The sequence below is a fragment of the Salvelinus namaycush genome, chromosome 29, assembly GCF_016432855.1.
Source record: "Salvelinus namaycush isolate Seneca chromosome 29, SaNama_1.0, whole genome shotgun sequence".
NCBI classification, from domain to species: Eukaryota; Metazoa; Chordata; class Actinopteri; order Salmoniformes; family Salmonidae; genus Salvelinus; species Salvelinus namaycush.
The window spans coordinates 31,753,792-31,771,580 of NC_052335.1; the positions used below are offsets into that span (position 1 = coordinate 31,753,792).

The 17,789-nt window shown below is 41.9% G+C and overlaps 1 protein-coding gene across 1 annotated transcript in view; it reads right to left on the reverse strand.

The window, feature by feature from the left end:
* LOC120024603 (beta/gamma crystallin domain-containing protein 1-like) overlaps positions 1-17,789 on the reverse strand; it is a 47,779-nt gene that overhangs the window by 17,238 nt on the left and 12,752 nt on the right. Inside the window, exons 6-14 of the mRNA XM_038968895.1 lie at positions 17,227-17,345; positions 12,747-12,906; positions 9,342-9,481; positions 5,881-6,007; positions 4,702-4,737; positions 4,152-4,303; positions 3,616-3,742; positions 2,708-2,853; positions 11-137 (exon numbers count right to left, since the gene is read on the reverse strand). Of these exons, the coding sequence (XP_038824823.1) occupies positions 11-137; positions 2,708-2,853; positions 3,616-3,742; positions 4,152-4,303; positions 4,702-4,737; positions 5,881-6,007; positions 9,342-9,481; positions 12,747-12,906; positions 17,227-17,345 (1,134 nt within the window). The remainder of the gene's footprint in view (positions 1-10; positions 138-2,707; positions 2,854-3,615; positions 3,743-4,151; positions 4,304-4,701; positions 4,738-5,880; positions 6,008-9,341; positions 9,482-12,746; positions 12,907-17,226; positions 17,346-17,789) is intronic.

The following is a 17,789-nucleotide window of genomic DNA, read 5'->3' on the forward strand; positions in this document are numbered from 1 at the left end:
TTGATCTTACCAGAATGATGGGCATGACGGATGTGATCTTGGAGCTGAGGGCCCCCCAGTCCTCTGGGCTTCCGTAGAGGCCTTTCTCCAACACATACGCCTTTCCAGAGAACCCTGCCTCCTCAAATGCCACCCATCTAGAAGGGACACATGAGGACCGTATTCAGTACTGTTTCTTATTGCTCAAGTTCAGGTAGTGCCTTGATGTTTCAGTCCGAGGGCCAACATTTTGCGTGAACAGTTGGCAGTTTGCAAAATAACAATAACATTTCAAACAGAAGTGTCAAAGACTGCAACTCGCAGTTGCATCACATGCATCCATACTTGACTAAACTCAGGTTAAGGTTGAAAACATTTGAGTAACTTTCCAGAATTCCCGGTTGGAAATTTCCCGGAATCAGGATGGAGTAAGCAGGAAATGTGTAATCCTCTGTGGGAATTTAGGGAAAGATACTGTAATTTGGCAACCATAAACGCACATCGTTAGAGAAAGGGAAATTAAACTGCGCTGCACATTATAATGAGTTTTACGGTATTTTTTGTGCTCTTATGATGGATGACGCCAAAGACAAAATCTATAACAACGAATAGATAGACGGAATCAAAGTCATTAAAACCAAGGTTGATATTAAACGTTGACATTTCAGATCAAACATGTAGATAAGATACAGATAGTGGTTAATTAGCTCTTACGCTCCTACTCAATATTGTCTTTGATTAGTGTGTATCTGATGACTGTGCCTGTGTAGAAAAGACCACAGCAGAAGCTGACGAGAGAGAGAAAGATAGATAGGGGAGAGAGAGAATGATATGATAGGTAGGAGGAGAGAGAGAGGGAAAGAGGGAGAGAGAGAAAGAGAGATAAGGGAGAGAGAGAGAGTCTGCTGATAACAGAGTTTGAGAAGCACGACGACGGGGGAGCGGGACGACGGGGGAGCGGGACGACAAGGGAGATGTAGTACACTATAACGAGCGTTCACAACACTTTAACAGAACCAGAGACGTTCCTCCAAAAGCAAGTGGAAGTGTTCTGCTGCACATAGTGTACTCCACCCTGTTCCCAACTGACAGAGACCCAGGAAATGAGGCGTGGACTGAATGTCTCGGAGGAATTTTGGTCCCCTGTCTGAACGTGCCAACCGGGGAGAGGCAGCCAGCCTACAGTCAGCCCTACAACTGTTCATTAGGTTCCAAAAACGAAGTGAAACGTGTATGAACAACCTGATCTTGAAATGCTTGTTTCTGCATTCCGTTTTTAAATGTTTTGGTATGGTGTGCCCTAATGAACACGACCCTTATCCGGAGAGAAGGAACTTAAGATAACATACTGTACATGAATGAACACGCGTTAGACCTAGCTCTGCAGGCAACACAGGAAGATATTTCAGCCAAAGTGAGAAACAATTAGCTAGCACAGACACATTAGTAACAACGATTAAGTCTAGAGGGCTGCACATGCTGTAGGATAGTATGTATCAAGGTTCACTTATAAGTTAAACATCTGAGACTCTGAGATATGATGTTGCCACGAGCAGCACAACAGATGTTGCAGATGAGTGTGATGCCAGAAGATGCACTCACAGAGTAGTGCAGGGTATCTGCGCATGTGCACGTTTCAATAGCTACAACATGCGGGACTAAAACAGCAGAGAAGTTTAAACACGCGCTTCAACGCTCTTAGTTGTTGTGGAAATCGGCACAATATTGCTGTTTACTTGGTGCTTCGCTGAAACTCTCAGGGTAGACTCAGCGAGGGGAAGTTGAATACACATAGTGGGTTCATTTCTGCAACAACTTCTCCTCTGTTTTGGCCCCGTAGCTAACACGTTGTAGCAGCGTGAAGCACACACATGCACATGTGATCAGATCAGGGGAGGCTGGTGGGAGGAGCTATAGGAAGACAGGCTCATTGTAATTTGCTGGAATGAAATGAATGGAACGGAGTCAAACGTGGTTTCCATATGTTTAATGTGTTTGATACTGTTCCATTAATTCCATTCCAGCCATTACAATGAGCCCGTCCTCCTATAGCTCCCCCCAGCAGCCTCCATTGGTGTAGATCCTCTGTGTGACTGTGTGAGTGCAAAGTCTTGCATCACGGTCATCTCACTATCTGCTGCTCGTTGCAACGTCATCTCACTGAGTCTACCTTTAACTATACAGGATCAAATATGCTTTTAGAAGTTGCATTGTAACTTTGCTTCTGTTTATTAGAACACTACATTTCCAGCTTTGTAGTGTTCATTTTTAACTATGTAGTCCGCCAGGCCACAGGACACAGTGGTAATAATGAAACTTAGAAGACACCTGACCTGAGCTACTACAGATCACTGGAGTATTTTAATCAGGACAGTAAATGAGTGGTTAACAGTATGTAGACGTCTCATTACATTCACACTTTATAGCAGAGCACAGCCCGGAATTTCTGTAATCGACTAACTGGTCATTTTCCTATAAGACACACAAGACTGGGCAAGGTAGATTTAAAGCCACAATCTGTAACATTTCCTGTTGTTCAATGGTCATTTCAATTAATTATCCATGGTTCCATAGGTCTGTATGAATTTGAAAGTGGTTACATTTCCCCAGCCCCATCCCAAAGCTTACCAAACAAAGTGACACGGTCAGGCTGTTGAAATGGCAGATTGTAGCTTTAACTGTGCACATCAGAGGTGGAAACAGAGAAAGAAAGAGATCTCAGACTTACACTCCGCCCATAACGTCGACAGACTGCGTTTTCAGCCCATAGCCGGTGTCCTCTATATTGATGATAGGCTCTAAGATGTCGATGTTGGCGCCCAGCTCGCCAAAGTCTCTCTCACTGAACATCTTGAGGTGTGGTGACATGAAATCCTGTCATGGGGAAATGAAACAAAGAACATCCTTGGTCCTGCCCATAGAAGTAGAACTACTAGAATGTACAAAACCCTCAGTCCACAGCAATTTGACTGGTACACTCATAGGTACACCCAATATGACCGCTGGTCCATCAATCACAGAACGTTGACTTGAATGGGGAAAGTTTGTTTTAGTACTGCATAACTAATTGTATGGTCATGGCATACCATAAGAAACAATATCCTATCATGACTTACCTTTACACCATTGGCATGGCATATCAAACATCAGAGGTGCCCAACCCTCCTCATTGGCGAGAGCTCCCCTGCATGCTTTTGTTCCAACTCTAATACAGCACACCTGACTCTATTGATTAGCTGCATCAGGTGTGTTTGTGTAGGGCTACAATATACTCTTAGAAGAAAAAGGTGCCCGGCTGTCCCCATATGAGAACCCTTTGAAGAACCCTTTTTGGTTCCAGGTAGAACCATTTTGGTTCCTGGTAGAACCCTTTTGTGTTCCATGAAGAACCCTTTCCACATAGGGTTCTACCTGAAACTAAAAAGTGTTCTACCTAGAACTAAAATGGGTTCTCCTACGGGGACAGCCAAAGAACCCTTTTGGAAAGACTGTAGAGCACAAAATAAGAGTGTAGAGCAAAACCTCTCCAAGAGGAGGCTTGATGCTCATTTATAGCAGGGGTTCATCCATACTGTAATTCATAATTTCATACCAAATCGTACACCATTCAGTTCTAGGTCATAGCATGATACCTACAGTCAGTACAGGTCGTATAGACAACAGCTGATCAGTCATTCCTCCCCAGTCCCTCCAGTCCAGGTACTCTCCTTCCTCCAGGACATGCTGGTGACCCTCAAACCCTAGTTGGTCATACCCCACCCAGCTGGGACAGCAAATAAAAGGGAATTAGACAATGGCTACATTGTACGCACTGTACAGTATATTACTTCATATGTATGTTGCATTACTGTAACACATTATCCTAAACGTGTGCTTCTGGGGAGCTGCAGTACTGCAGGATTTTGTTGCAGCTCAGCAGTGAGACAACTGATTCACATTATCAAGGTGTTGAAAATTAGATGATAAGTTGAATCAAGTGTGATGGTTCAAACCTGGGACAATAGTGCACAGTACCGTGGCTCTCCAGGAGCAGGTTTGAGGATCACTGACAGTACCATTTTGTAACACTCTCTATCACAACACGACACGTTGATTGTGTCTTGTGTTTCTTAATAACCATATTCTCTCCCACATAAATACATATGAACATTTTGAGAGCTATATGAACTTACAGTCCTCTGAGGATCTTCACAGAGCCCACTGACTTCAGTCTGTTTGACTCCAGGTTTGATGTCTCTTCATCTCCTTCATCTCCAAAACAGAACACGTCCCCATCGATCTCCAGACAGGATCCCTCAAAGCCAGGCCGCTCATACAGCACAGCCTGAGGAGACCAAGGCCAAAGGTCAAAGGTAGGAGGGAGCATTTCAAAGGGTGTTTGACCCGTGATTGACCCCAAGACCTGATCGTAATGATTTGTGATTGGTTGTTGTTTTTCACTGTGTTTCCATAGTCAGACCAACAATACGTTAGTTGACAACATGCTAAAATAGTATGTGAAATTATAAACCACACAGGTTTTAAATGATTTAAACATGTAATTGAGCCTGTCTGGGGTGCCAGAAGGGTTTGTCCTTTTGGGACTATTCTATTGGCTCCATTGTGCCAGGAAAACTCAATCAAGCGAAGCTAAAGTATTTGAAAGAACACAAATACTATTTGAACCCGGGACAACTTGAGGACGACAGTGAAGCAGAATGTAATGGTAAAGTAATGGCGTACCTTGACTTCATTAGGATTCTCCACCTTGAAGGCACCCTGCAACAAACAGAGATAATCAATCACAACAGCACTATAGTCCACTAATTAAAAAAGCACACAACATCGAGGTGGGAGTCAGCAATATGCAAATTCTGCCATTTACGCACATAGCATAATGAACTGCGACGCTGCTGGAAACAGATAGGAGATATAGTGAGAGATGCTGGAGACAGATAGGAGATATAGTGAGAGATGCTGGAGACAGATAGGGGATATAGTGAGAGATTGCACCGCCCAGAGACTGGACAAGCCTCATTCAGATTGAATGAGTGCATTCTGTCTCTGCGTCTGAGTAATTTCAGTAATTTGGTACGACAGTGAACTTAATAACCTTCATGTAGAGTGGTATAGGACATAGAAACATGAGGCAAAACGTCATTAGAACAATTGACAATTGCTCACTAGTCACTATCCAATTTTGCATGCTTGTGTTGGCCAACAGCTCACTCACTAGTCAGTCATGACTATTTGCACATTAATCTTATCGCATGTCCATAAAATACATGGATTAAACTACATCCATGAAGATACATGTTCATAAAGATATATAGCTTTAGACAAATTTCCACAATTCAATAAAAGCAAAAATGTGGCTAAACAAGAAGATTATTCCAAAAATAAAGATAAACATTTATAGTTTAGTTCATCCTTTGCATGTACTGTTCTTCTGCCTTGGAAATGATTTGCTAAACATTGGCACCTGTTTTTTCAAAAGGTAATTAAACATTGAAAACAGAAAAAAAGGTAAAATAAAGGTTAGGAGAAAGAATAAAACATAAAGCTAAATTGTAAATGAACACAAGCCTTGTTTGTTGTTCATCGTCCTTGCTTCCATTTATTTTATGGACATGTAGTTTAATCCATGTATTTAATGTGCAGTACATATGTAGGATATTAATTTGAGCCAGTTTGCTACAGCAGGAAATGAATCATGCAGTAAAAGGATATGTGGATTATCATGGCCATTTGTTGTAGGGGTTGATACTTTTTTTCGTTAAAGAAAATCAAATTACAAACTTTAGAAGCCTTTTGAAACCTTGAATACACTACAAGTTTGCATTTCCTCCTGCATTCTCGGCAACAAAAGAGGGATCAAATTAAGATCCTACATCTGTTATTGCGAGATACTGTAGCACCCACCATTTTGAGGGGTCTGAGGGATCCGATGAAGGGTGTGTTGAACCCCCAGGCCTCGGGACAGGGGTACTCCCCTTTCTCCAACACCGCCAGGAGGCCCTGGAACCCTGGGTCACTGAACACCAACCACCTGTGTTGGGGAGGAACAGGAATCCCTAAACATTATGTACACACCAATGGATCAGTCATCTGTTCTTCTAAGCAGGGTACCTCCCATTCCAATTCAGTCAATTCAGCAGCGGGCTAATCCAGACTTGAGATCAGAGTGTTTACATCAATAGATGATTTACATGAATGTACAAATTGTCTTAACTTTAAATCAGTCCGCAGTTGAACTGAGATTAGATTCAAATAATGGGCCATTTTGAAATCATGGATTCAATTTCCATTCATCGCCTGAATTGATTAAACTGAAATGTTAAGTTATTGATGTTCATATTATGCCTGTGTATCACACATAAAACATCAGTGATAGATTTACAGTCAAACTCTATTCTCCATCCAATGCTGTGCCAGCTTCTTTTACCCCCAGTACTGTACAATGCTAGATTACCTTGAGTGAGGCTAAGGAAAGAAAGACTGTATAGTACTCAGACATTCCGTGTGTGAATCAGAAAAATAACCGCAGGGAGAGTTGCTAAGGAAACACAGGCCAAAGTATTCAGGGAATAACATTGGTGTTGAGTTGATTACTAGCCTGGTTCAACTAGACTGAACGCTGTGCTCACCATTTAGTCTGGTGCCATGATGTACTGTATCATTGGTCTGGTGTAACCAGGCTAGATGATCACTTCTTTGACAGCCACAAGTATTCAACTCTAATTTTAACTGCCTCCATTAAGAGTTTCCGGGATGGTCGGGCACAGAAAAGAAATGATTCCTGAAAGGGGACTTTTCGATCACACGTGCCTAAGTAAACCGTCTTTAGTAGCAGTTTGGCAACGAAGAGGGAAATGGTCTATTGTGGTGTACTTCAGCTAGGAGTCCGGGCACACAATGTTCTGAAACGTGCCTCTCACGTGGGAAAAATAACCTTTGAAATCTTTGCCAGATTCTTTCTTTCCTTTTTTCTCTCTCTACCTCTGTCTTTCTCTCTCCGCTTTTACCAGTTTCTTCCCTCACCCCCCCTCTTTCTCTATCTCTGTATGTCCCCCACCTTTACCAGTCTCCTACCCCACCTCTCTCTCTCCCTCACTCCCCACTTTTACCTTTCTCTCTATAACATGCAGGTTGCATATGGGACATTCTGGGGGGGGGGGGGGGGGGGGCAGTAATCATTATCTGTCAGTGCTCTCTCGCTCTCCTCAGCCTGCAAATCAATTCCATTGGAACATTATTTATCCCTGAGGAGCAATCACTTTGAGCATGTGAATCTGCAACAACAACATCATGACAGCATACCACATGCAAGCCACATTAAAACGAACGCCTCATTCAAAAACATCAACATGCCCATCATTATTTAATCCAGTATTTCCCAATCCTGGACCGAAAGGGGTGCACTTTTTGTTTTTTGCTGAGGCACTAACACACATGATTCAACTAATCAACTTACCATTACGCCTTTGATTAGAATCATGTGTGTTAGTGCTGGGGCAAAAACAAAAATGTGCACTCCCTTCGGTCCAGGATTAGAATCATGTGTGTTAATGCTGGGGCAAAAACAAAAATGTGCACTCCCTTCGGTCCAGGATTAGAATCATGTGTGTTAATGCTGGGGCAAAAACAAAAATGTGCACTCCCTTCGGTCCAGGATTAGAATCATGTGTGTTAATGCTGGGGCAAAAACAAAATGTCTACTCCCTTCGGTCCAGGATTAGAATCATGTGTGTTAATGCTGGGGCAAAAACAAAATGTGCACTCCCTTCGGTCCAGGATTAGAATCATGTGTGTTAATGCTGGGGCAAAAGCAAAATGTGTACTCCCTTCGGTCCAGGATTAGAATCATGTGTGTTAATGCTGGGGCAAAAACAAAATGTGTACTCCCTTCGGTCCAGGATTAGAATCATGTGTGTTAATGCTGGGGCAAAAACAAAATGTGCACTCCCTTCGGTCCAGGATTAGAATCATGTGTGTTAATGCTGGGGCAAAAACAAAAATGTGTACTCCCCCTGGGGTTCCCAGGACCAGGTTTGGGAAACACGGATTGAATAATTTCCTGACTCTTATTCAATCCAATTTTTTTTAATTAAAAGCTTATCTGATCTGGCACTCTGAGCAGGCTTAGTTTTAAAAGTAAACAAATTATATTTGAACTCAGGGTCGGGTTCATTAGGGCACACCCCAGAAAGGAAAACAAAAATCAGCATTTCTTATTGTCCCTCCCTGGTTCAATCAGTTTTATTCCCATTGGAACCTAATGAACATGACCCAGGTTTGGCTCAGTAGCAGCCAGAAGCCATGAAATAATCAACGTAGAGAATTAGGATTGCCTGGTCGCTCAAGGCTCCAAAATGTCATTATCTCCAACTGAAACAGTAATTGAATTCTCTACAATAGCAAGAGTTGTATTGCACTGCAGTATGTAATGTTGATCTCCCGCTGCCTACCCAGATAGCAATCTCATTAGAAGTACCATGAGGAGAAGGCCTTGTTGCTGAGGAGGTTGACAACAAGAGCCAAGCAGCATACTAAACAAACTAAAGAGGTACCATAGACCTCTAGAGGCACCGTTCAGGAGGACTACACACACTGACAACCCACAGTGGATCAAAAAGGTACCATAGACATTTAGGACAGGGGTGGGCTAACTTTTTGTCTTGAGAGCCACATCAGGATTTCGAAAATCAACAGGGCTGTAAATTTATTTTGACCAATTTGTTTGTCAAAATCAATTTGGGGGCTGGGGAAAGGGCAGTTGTTTGAAAATATAAAGGTCCATTATAATTTCTACATACTTTTTAATCTAGTTTCAGACGTTCAAGCGTGTTCTGGATTGTTTTTCCCCCAAATAATAAATACAAATAAATAAAAAATGTATGCCGGATGTTTCAGTAACTACATATCTGCATGCAAGAGTAATAAGGCAGCATACCAAATGACACCCTATTCCCTATTTAGTGCACTGCTTCAGACCAAAAACTGTCCGGCTCGTGGGCCGTAGTTTGACCACCCCTGATTTATGAGGAGCAAAGATGCACTTACACAGAGTGGACTGATCCACTGAACCACTACACCATAGACATTTAGATGTAGCATTTTAGGAAGAGCATAGATGCACTTACACCCAAGAGCAGGGTTTCCAAAACTCGGTCCTGAGGCCCCCACATTTTGGTTTTTGCCCTAACAATACACAGTTGATTCACATAATCAAAGCTTGATGATGATTTGGTTATTTGTGTAGTGCTAGGGCAAAAAACACAACGGGCACCCAGGACAGGCCACAGGAACGAGTTTGGACTACCCTGCCCTAGAGTGGACTGAAGAGGTACCATGTAAATACAACAACCATTAGATACACTTACACTCCAGAGTTGACTTTGATGGAAGCTGTGTTCTGTGGGATACCGAAGGAGCTGATCTCTACTGTGTCGTCATGGTACGGTGCTAGCCTGCCGTGGCCCTCTGGCTCAGTGAACAAGTCAATATGGGGAACGCTGTAGTCCTACAGAGGGGAACACAAACCCAGGAAGTCACCATACTGTGGAGGGAGAATTGTGATTGATTGCATTGTGGTAACACTTTATTTAAAACTGACAGATATAATGCTTTATATAAGCATTTATACCACAGCATTGTTGAATACTCGTTTCTAATAACCTTTAAAGGGCATTCTAGAGTGTGCATTATGTTTCTCTTTATACCATGGGTGGGTCTAATCCTGGATACTGATTGGTTAAAACCGCATTCCAGAAGTTGTCTATTCCTCAAATTACCATCGGCAAAAGCTAAGATGTTGAAATGCACGTTTACTCTGTTCCAATCTCACTGCGCAATCCACTGTCTCATCAGCCCAGCCAGGCAATTTATCTCCGCTATAAAAAGCATCTAGACATTATCTCCCATTTCTTTTAGACTAGCATTTGATTTTCAACAGCGCTGATTTGTATAAACCTTGCTGCCTGTCTCTCTGACCTTTGCAACATTATTTCAATATTGAAATTTGGTCTCCAGCTGTCCCATAGTAATGAACGTGTTGGGAGTCGGGATGAGACAGGCAGGCAGGCAGCTTTTCTCAGCCAGTCAAAATCATGAATCAACTGGCATTATTTTTATGGATATATACAAAGTAATGTCAATAGAAAACAGGTCAAATTAAACACAGCTAGTTTGCTGTCTTTTCTGCTGCAGTTTGAAGTGATTGTGTTAGCTGTGTTTACATTTTAGCAGACACGCTTATCGCAACTTACAAGTAGTGAGTGCATACATTTTCATTCCTACTGTTCCCCCTTTGGACTCGAACCCGCACCGCTGGCGATGCAAGTGCCATGCTCTACCAACTGAGCCACAAGGCTAGCTCCCTTGAACAACAGTGTCCTGACGAGAGACCACATTTTCTATGCCAGGCAAAATTGTGCATCATTATCTCATTGTTATGGATGTATCCAAATAAATGTCACTAGAAAACAGCTTGAACAAATGCAGCTATTTTTCTGTTATTCTGGCTGTACTGTTTGACGTGACAGTAAGTTAGCCGTAGTTGGCTAGCTTGCAACCAAGGGATAAGAAAATTGCAAGACTTAATGACTGGGTCAAGTCTCTGATCAGCCGATTTTCGTAGCAACCTTAGATTTGTGTCGGCACTAAAAATATTGGAAGAATGAAATAGTATGAATAAATGAATCAATCATTATTTGAATATGTTGGTAACCTGTTGTATAAAAGTGATAATGCCCTCTAAGCCGGTGTTTGGAGGATATATTGGCATGGTTTGCCGGCCGTCGACTTAATAACAGCGGTGTGCCAATATATCCTCCAAACACCGGCTTTTCCAGCATTATCACTTAAGTAAAGCACGGCAATAACCAACAGCTATGAGGTTCATTCTAACATGTTCTATGTTTGAGTTGCTTTTGAAATAAAATTTTGAATTGAAAACATCATTGGCATTGTTGAATTCGATTATCATAATAGCAAGCTAGGAGGACTAACGTTTTGGTTAGCTAAGCTAAGTCTATTTGTTTGGTTACCAAAGCAACTAAATGTAGCTATCTAGCAAAGTTAAACTTGCTAGCTACTTCAATGGATGTTTAACACATTTCTATAAGCAAATTAACACATTTCTAGCTGCAAATGGGTTATATTATAACCGTGGGATAAGCAGGATAATCAACTCAGGCCTTTATGCGTTCTGTGGAAAATAATGCAACTCAGTCGACAGTCAGTGGCAGTCTTCTGTGCGTTGTGGCACACCTTTCATATCGTGCATTATTTTTAACAGAACGCATAGCCACTCATCAGGGTTGCCAGGTCTAGCTACATTTCTAACATTGATCGTGGAAAACCCGCCCACAAGGCCTGAAAACTAGCCCAAAATAGTTTTTTTGTGCAGCAAGAGAGGAGTTGCCACATTTATCCAATAAACCTTTTACCCATACCGTTATCAAGTGAATTTTTACGATGTAGGCTACGAAGCAAAATTTGGTTTCCATCAAAATATGACTTACTGCCAGTTTAAGAATATGTCACAAGAGAAAATATAAATGGCCCGTATCAAACTATCCCAATAATTTTCCATCAATGGATGTCGATTTAACTTGTTTTGACTGCTATGATTAACTGCTATGTGTTTATAATTGGAAATCAACTTTGCCATGGTTTGCTGAGCTAGATGTAGGTAGCCTATATATTGCCCCTGATAGGCCAACATCTAATTTCAGGGAAAAGTCCACAATGAAGCTGACATTAAATCTGGAGAATGATACATTTGTGATAGAGCTGTGACCATGATCACAATTGATGACTTCAAATTTAATTAACTGACATGGCCATTAATAATTTCATAATAACACAAGGCTACAACAACAGAGTTAAAGGCTATTTATGACATCAGTTTGCCAGCTCCAGGTAGGCTGCACAAGTGGCACAAATTAATTTGCAACGACTCCAGCGATATCGTAAGTTCAACATATTTATTGTATCAAATGGTAGGCTACAGTAGCCTAGAATGGCATAGAAATGAATAGCCTACTTGATGGCCAACAGATGCACCCTATCATTCTCCACACGTTTTCCCATAACAGAAGCACACCAGGGAGTTCCATAACTTCCGTTTCATATTTACACTCCCACTGCGCTCCAGACGCTAGAAATGAGCATGAGTAAAACCCTTTGCTTATCCATAAGAAAAGTCGACATTTGAATGCAGTTTACTTTAAAACATCTCTGAGCGAATGTATCTAAAGAGCTCTAGTGTGCGCCTAAAGCCGTTTGACAATGCTTTGTCGCCGTTATGTTAGTTCTAGCACGTTAATATGTGCTATGGAAAGAGGGTGTCTCCATAATGACCAATCTAAATAGCCTACCTACAACTGGTAAAAAGTTGGCATGACGTGCGTGCTGCTCTGTCTCCGTGGCCCAGCTGCAGCACTCTCTCAACCAGTGCTCTCAACGCACACACATCCCTCCAGCCTTCAGTAACAGCTCACTGCAGTGAAATATACTGTACATTTTTTGAGAGAAATGCCATGGCGGCCACAGTGCAATTAGAAGTAGCCCAAAAACCTGCCACCCGCGACCAATACATTTTCACCAGCGACAACGTTTTCAATGTAACCCAACTTGTTAGAAATCAGCAAACATGGCAACCCTGCACCTGGTTGATTATCCCTTATGTAGTATTAGCCTTTATTATGTCTTATTATAAGGCTCATGATATGTTATGGTGTGTCTCTCTATGTAGCAACATTTATAGCAGAGTGGACACTCACCCATACAGCCAGTCGGATGGAGCCGATGACCATTGGTATGTCGACATGGGGGTGTGAACCTGGTGGCCCTGCATCTGCCCAGACATTGGTCAGCTCAATAGGCCCCTCCTCTAGGGCAATGGAACGCCCCTCGAACCCAGGCCTCTCATAAAGCACCCAGCTGTAAAGACAGATAGGAGCAGGTAAACAAACACATAAAATATGAATCATAGAAATAGACTAATTGGAACAATATGATTATCTCTTTCTCTTAATTGATGTATTATTTGACATGTATTTGATTACTGTTGTATTGATTATGATCTGTATTAAACATATTCGTGTGAGTGGGGAAACGCTGACAGAGGCATTCCCCTGGAGAGGGGAAACCGGAGTTAACCAGCTATTCCTTGTCTAAAATCCATGTTTGGTAATCAAGTCTATAATTGCATCTGTAATTAAACGTAATTGCTGATGATGTTTATACCTCTTAAGCAGACCTTTGACCCGTTATAAGTGCTGATGTGATACTTACTTGTAATCTGTACGGCTAGTTGCCAAGACCACTGTGCCTTATTTGTAGGTTCCTACAAGATTTAGTGACATTGTCGACAGAACAGTTGTTCCTGATAGTGGCTATGTAGACCTCCTTTATTCTAACTGCAGAAATGCATACAAGGCACTCCCTCGTCCTCCCTTTGGCAAATCTGACCATGACTCAATTCTCTAGCTTCCTGTTTACAAACGAAAGCTCAAATGGGAAGTACCAGTGATATGTTCATTACGGAAGTGGTCGGATGAAGCAGACGCAAGGCTACAAGACTGTTTTGCTAGTACAGACTGGGATATGTTCCAGGATTCATCCGATAACATTGAGGATACCACAACAGTCACGGGCTTCATCAATAAGTACATAGACAATGTCATCCCCACAGTGACTATAAGAATGAATCCTAACCAGTGCTTAATTTGTACATTTGGAGGTGCCGGAACAAAAAGTGAGCCAGAGAGCGGGGTTACCCGGGGTGATCCGGGTAACCCCGGCCATGTTCTGTTATAATCTCCACCCGGCACAGCCAGAAGAGGACTGACCTGGTTCCTCTCTAGGTTTCTTCCTAGGTTTTGGCCTTTCTAGGGAGTTTTTCCTAGCCACCGTGTTTCTACACCTGCATTGCTTGCTGTTTGGGGTTTTAGGCTGGGTTTCTGTACAGCACTTTGATATATCAGCTGATGTAAGAAGGGCTATATAAATAAATTTGATTTGATAGACTGTTCACTCTGCTACCGTCTGTCACGCCCTGGCCTTAGTATTCTTTGTTTTCTTTATGTTTTTTAGTTAGGTCAGGGTGTGACATGGGGAATGTATGTGTTTTGTAGTGTCTAGGGGTGTTGTATGTGTATGGGGCAGAGAAGAGTGTAGTTGTCTAGTTATGTCTATGGCTGCCTAGATTGGTTCTCAATCAGAGACAGCTGTCATTCATTGTCTCTGATTGGGAGCCATATTTAAGGCAGCCATAGGCAGTAGGCTTTTGTGGGTAGTTGTCTATGTTGTACGTTTGTAGCTTGGGTTTGCACTTACGTCTTTAGCTTCACGATCGTTTGTTGTTTTGTTTCGTTTTGTAATTGTGTTCGTTACGTGTTTTTTCCTTCTCTAAAATAAAAGAGATGTATTTTGCACACGCTGCGCCTTGGTCCACTCTCTCACCCATAGACGATCGTGACACCGTCCAGCAAATGGTACCGGAGCATCGGCTCTCGGACCAATAGGCTCCGAGACAGCTTCTTCCCCCAAGCCACTGCTAAATAGTAAACTAATGCGCTGATCCTACACACACTCACTAGACTATATATATATACACTCACTAGACTATATATACACACCATATCATTCACACACACTACATTGGCACTCCCACACTTTGGTACTGCTACTCTGTTCTTTTCTAAACGTTACTCTTATTATTATTATCTATCCTGATATCTAGGTCACTTTACCCTGCCTTCATGTATATCTTTTTTTATTTCTTTAACCTTTATTTAACTAGGCAAGTCAGTTAAGAACAAATTCTTATTTACAAAGATGACCCCGGACGACGCTGGGTCAATTGTGTACCACCATATGGGACTCCCAATCACAGCCGGATGTGATGCAGCCTGGATTCAAACCAGGTACTGCAGTGACTCTCTTGCACTGAGATACAGTGTCTTAGATCAATGCGCCACTCGGGAGCCCACATACACTGCCTTCGGAAAGTATTCAGACCCATTTACTTTTTCCACATTTTGTTACGTTACAGCCTTATTCTATTAAATAAATAAATAAATCCTCAGCAATCTACACACAATACCGCATAATGACAAAGCGGAAACAGGTTTTCAGAAATGTTTGCAAATTTATTCAAACTAAAAACCAGAAATACCTTATATACATATGTTTTCAGACCCTTTGCTGTGAGACTCGAAATTGAGCTCAGGTGTGTCCTGTTTCCATTGATAAACTTTAATTGTTTCTACAACTTGACTGGAGTCAACCTGTGGTAAATTAATTTGATTGGACATGATTTGCAAAGGCACACACCTGTCTATATAAGGTCCCACAGTTGACAGTGCATGTCAGAGCAAAAACCAAGCCATGAGATCAAAGGAATTGTCTGTAGAGCTCTGAGACAGGATTGTGGTGAGGCACAGATCTGGGGAAGGGTACCAAAACAGTTCTGCAGCATTGAAGGTCCCCAAGAACACAGTGGCCTCCATCATTCTTAATTCCATCATTTCTGCAGCACTCCACCAATCAGGCCTTTATGGTAGAGTGGCCAGACGGAAGCCACTCCTCAGTAAAAGGCACATGACAGCACGCTTGGAGTTTGCCAAAAGGTTCTCTGGTCTGATGAAACCAAGATTTAACTCTTTGGCCTGAATCCCAAGCGTCGCGTCTGGAGGAAACCTGACACCATCTATACGGTGAAGCATGGTGGTGGCAGCATCATGCTGTGAGGAGTTTTTTCAGAGGCAGGGACTGTAAGACTAGTCGAGATCGAGGCAAAGGTGAACAGCGTAAAGTACAGAGAGATCCTTGATGAAAACCTGCTCCAGAGCGCTCAGGACCTCAGACTGGGGTGAAGGTTGACCTTCCAACAGGACAACAACCCTAAGCACACAGCCAAGATAAGGCAGGAGTGGCTTCGGGACAAGTCTCTGAACGTCCTTGAGTGGCCCAGCCAGAGCCCAGACTTGAACGAGATCGAACATGTCTGGCGAGACCTGAAAATAGCTGTGCAGCGACCCTCCCCATCCAACCTGACAGAGCTTGAGAGGATCTGCAGAGAAGAATTTTAGAAACTCCCCAAAAACAGGTGTGCCAAGCTTGTAGCGTCATACCCAAGGCTGTAATCGCTGTCAAAGGTGTTTAAACAAAGTACTGAGTAAAGTGTCTGAATACTTATGTAAATGTGATATTTCAGTTCTTTATTTTAAATAAATTAGCAAATATATATAAAAAACAGTTTTTGCTTTGTCATTATGGGGTATTGTGTGTAGATAGATGAGAAAAACAACAACAATTTAATCAATTTTAGAATAAGGCTGTAACCTAACAAAATGTAGGAAAAATCAAGGGGTCTGAATACTTTCCGAAGGCGTTGTAGCTCATACCTCTACACATTGATCTGGTACTGTTACTCCCTGTATATAACTCCATTCTTGTGTATTTTATTTTATTCCTCGTGTAAGTTATTTTATTTTGTATATTTTGTTTTTTTAACTCTGCATTGTTGGGAATGGTTCGTAAGCAAGCATTTCACTGTAAAGTCTACACCAGTTGTATTTTCTTGCATGTAATAAATACAATTTATTTGATTTAGGCCATTAGACTTTTTCTGTGTTCTTGCTGGATGTCTTTCTGTTGCAACTTGAATTAATCCAGATGCATTTTTTTATTGACTATCAGAGACCGCTCGTCTTTATTTCACCTGGAAATTCTCTTTTACACTTCACGTTTAACTCTTTCTGTAGCCTGAAATCCTGAACCTGCTTGGCTAACATTCCACTCCTTGTACTCCGTGTTTTGCATGACAAGGAGTGCAAAGGAGTGGACAGACAGGTACCCAGGCTACTTGACTTTGGACTAGTTTATTGTTTGTGCACGTCCCACTATCATGTAGGACAATAACTTTGGGTGGTTGATTCAATAAAATGAAGTAATATGAATGATAAACAGCCAATATAATTGTTATCACGCATTGGTATTTCCTGACATGAGTCATAGGATGGGATGGTATTTGAAACCATCGAATTACTCAGCTTGGCATGCCAGATATTCTCTGCTAAGAAAGTACTACGCTACATATTATGTAAATATGCTTTCTACAGACGCCAGACAGAGCATACAAAACAGTGTGTTTTTTCTGTTAACTGGATATTCCTATTCCAGACCTTGCTTGAACTTTGAAAACAGAACATTTACTCTGTAGGAAATAAGAGCCAGTTTGGCTGTGTGACTCACCATCCTCTCACCACCTTCACAAAAATTCTGGGAGACAGTTGGAGCTGGGTGGCATCCACCATGTCTCTGAAGACTTCATAAGCCTGGCCGCTAAACTGGTCATGCTCAAACAACACCATCTAAATCATAGGAACAGGGAAGCCATTTTGTCATTTCAAAACATCAAGAGAAAAAGATGTCATGAGCAGCTCTGACGAAGGCAGAGAGACCGTAAGCTTAATAAACTAAAGTGATACTGGCAAGGTGCACTGTGGGTTTTATTTTATTGAAGACAGCATAAAGAGAGAAGGAAATGCTCAAACATCACCATGGTAACACTATGTGTCATTTCAAAATATCAACAGAAAGAAGCAAACTTCCATTTATCCGACTACCAAAACTAACTCTTTTAATCAAGACATCAAGAAAAGGAAGTACATTAACTCTCCCTCTCTGAATCTGACTTCGATATTCCATCACATTGTATGACTCATCGGGTGACTCATCATATGACTAAGTTGGTAGAGCTACCATGAGAGTTTGTTAGGATGTTTCATTCCATTCACTTCTAATTCTCATCTTCA